Source organism: Mizuhopecten yessoensis, unplaced genomic scaffold (assembly GCF_002113885.1).
Source record: "Mizuhopecten yessoensis strain PY_sf001 unplaced genomic scaffold, ASM211388v2 scaffold10797, whole genome shotgun sequence".
Taxonomy (NCBI): Eukaryota; Metazoa; Mollusca; class Bivalvia; order Pectinida; family Pectinidae; genus Mizuhopecten; species Mizuhopecten yessoensis.
Window position 1 is genome coordinate 511,832 of NW_018408726.1, and position 2,837 is coordinate 514,668.

Sequence of the window (2,837 nt, forward strand, 5' to 3'; positions counted from 1 at the left end):
CAATGTTTTTGATAAAGAAATGGAGACTTAATTTCAATTCGTGAAGAATTTGCTTTAAATACTGTATACTCGCAGATTAACTATAGAACACTATAATCTGAGACACTTTCAAATAACTGATTTCTCGATATACATTTGATGATGATTGGAGTTGGAGGTACCAGATCCATTTAGTTCATAGTTTATATGTTAAACTCTACGAAATGACGGCAGTATATCATAAATATGGTTTATTTTGAAAAAAACACTGTTCGTTGTAATTGTTTTTTTAAAATTTCATTTAAATTTTTCATATTTTTCTCACTATCAGGTTTATTACTAGTTTTTAATGGTACCGTAAAAACAGTCTTATCAAATATATGGAACAAAATCAGTTTGGAATAAATTAATAAACCTTTCTCTTATTTAACAGGTCAATTTGCTTATTAAATCCCGTTTTACAACCATTTATAAGATAGATATGTTTGTGTTGCAGTCGCAACATGCAGTGGTGCAAATGGTTTGATTGGCTCATCGGCAACTGTAACGTGTAGTGTAAACAAAGACACGTACAGTTCTATCAATGTGACCTTCACCCCGAGCAAAACCCAGACGTCAAGCCAAGTTGTCGATATTCACCCTACCAACGGTGTGGTCAACGACAACAGCGGTGCAAACAGGGCTGTGACAGTCTTCAATGCTGGGAAAAACATCACCATTGCTTTAACATCGTTGACCTGTAGTGATGAGGGTGTTTTTCATTTTAATGTGTTTGCGATATCCGGGGACTCATCTACAACTGCGTCAGTCAGCGTTAGAGGTAATATGAATATTTTGAAAAGTATATTAAGTTGAATTGCGCTGGGCATAATATGTTTGTCAAGCACAATGTCTTAATTGTCAATTACTTTAGGTAGTATATTAATTCTTGAGTTTGTTTGCCAAACAGTGCAGTTGTAATTGGTACGTCAATCTCATAACAGAGTCTGCTGGCAGTTTATTATCTAATTTATTACCCGGTAAAATAACTTTCCAATATAGTTTCAAATATATATGGGATTCTGGTTTCAATTTTCGTAATTCCATAAACCAAAGCCATGTTGCATCATGGTTAATATTGCACCCTTAAAACAGTCTCAAATGAAATGGATTCGATGTTTGACGTTATAAATACGACCAAGTTACATCAGGCAAGCGTATTGTACAAGTTGGTTTCAAAGATATGAAAAAGTTCTGCAAACCTGCTTCCTTTCGGGGTAAATATTAAAATGCGGAAACCACAGGCTGTATTTCTGAGGCGTGAATCTTTTCATATAGAACCCTATAGAAAGAAGGTTATTCTTAAATAATTACTTGAATTTTGATTGAACTGTTACTTCGTTAAAACGCATTTGATCTCAAGTTTGTTAATTGCAGCCGGTTTTAAACATAGCGTCAAGTGACTCGACTTTGTAACGTTATGCTGTATAGATTCGCATTTAAATGTTGACAAAATCAAAAAAGTGCTTCTGAATATATTAAACGAGTCAATACATTGAGGAGTAACACAAATACTGTAAAGTCTGAAAATGCATTATACAGTCACTGTTAATTGGAAACTTTACCTACCAAGACTTGATTGTCGCTTCCTATGCAGCATAACGTCATTGTATACATTTGTTACGATGCATACTTTCCATAAAGACTTAAAGTGTGAAGGTTTTGCCAGAAATTTTAACCAATATTTCTATAGTAAAATGTGTCTGGAACAATGATCATTGACATGCAGATTAAAAGTGATGTGATCAAATACATGTCTTAATGTTTCCCCCCATATACACCGAAAACCAACCCAACGTTAACTCCAGCAACTCGTGTTGCTACCGGGCATCTTCTTTATCCTGAAATCAAATGTTCAGGAGAAACCGGCTACCCATCCGGAATTATTTATCTGCAGATAAAGAACGATGGATCGAGTTCCTATGTTAACGTCACAGAATTCACAAAAACGGAATCATCTACAGATGGCGATTGCGCAGTTACAAAAAATGCATCATATAGCGGAACCCCAACCATGGCTGTAAACGGGTCATATATTAGATGCGCAACAAGTCATCCAGATGCTGTTAATCCACTTTTCTCGGCAGAAGAAATGCTTTTGGTTATTGATGGTCAGTATGCTTATGGAATAGTTCGATAATGTTTTAGCATTAACTTTCAATATATAGTGTCAATTTGAATATCTAAATTGCTATTTTGAACTGACAATTTAAACATATTACGGAGGGGCCCTTTATTAGGGACCAAGTTGTTTATCCAAGTAAATTCTATAAATATATTCAGGTAAATGTCAATTAGCATGACAGCGCCAACATTTAATATATCATTCGTAAATATGTAAATTCACGTCCGTTAATATACAATTCAAAGTCACTGTAAGGACGAGAAAGTTGAGAAAACCTTTGTTGCGAAATAAAAGCATCTAGGACAAGAAATATGATTTCAACAGTAACTATGATGCCACTTATAAAAATAAGTTGTTCAGAACATTCATATGTTATATTACGTAGCAGTTTAATAACACAAACCCTTCAACGTGTGTCCATAAACGTGTAACGACACCAACCTCCCGACTCTATCGTGCACACCTTACCGTAATGATTTTTTAGTGCAAATTTGAAGGTGTAGTTTCAAGGTCATTCATTTCTGTAAGGCAATTTAATCATTTGTGCGTCATAGCCTTACGACATTGTAGACTTCAATAGGTATTGGACGTCAAACAGAACGTGGGTAAGCAAGGTGTAAATAGGAAAAATATTTTCTTTTAGGAATAGTGAATTACTGTTTACCTTACTTGGCTAAGTGGGTTTCAACAACGA

The 2,837-nt window shown here is 34.8% G+C and overlaps 1 protein-coding gene across 1 annotated transcript in view; it reads left to right on the forward strand.

Moving 5' to 3' along the window:
- The window catches only part of LOC110462424 (mucin-2-like), a 56,022-nt gene extending 55,083 nt beyond the window's left edge, over positions 1-939 (forward strand). The window contains exons 20-21 of the mRNA XM_021516375.1: positions 476-799; positions 929-939. Coding sequence (XP_021372050.1) covers positions 476-799; positions 929-939 — 335 coding nt within the window. The remainder of the gene's footprint in view (positions 1-475; positions 800-928) is intronic.
- Positions 940-2,837: the final 1,898 nt, after the last annotated feature.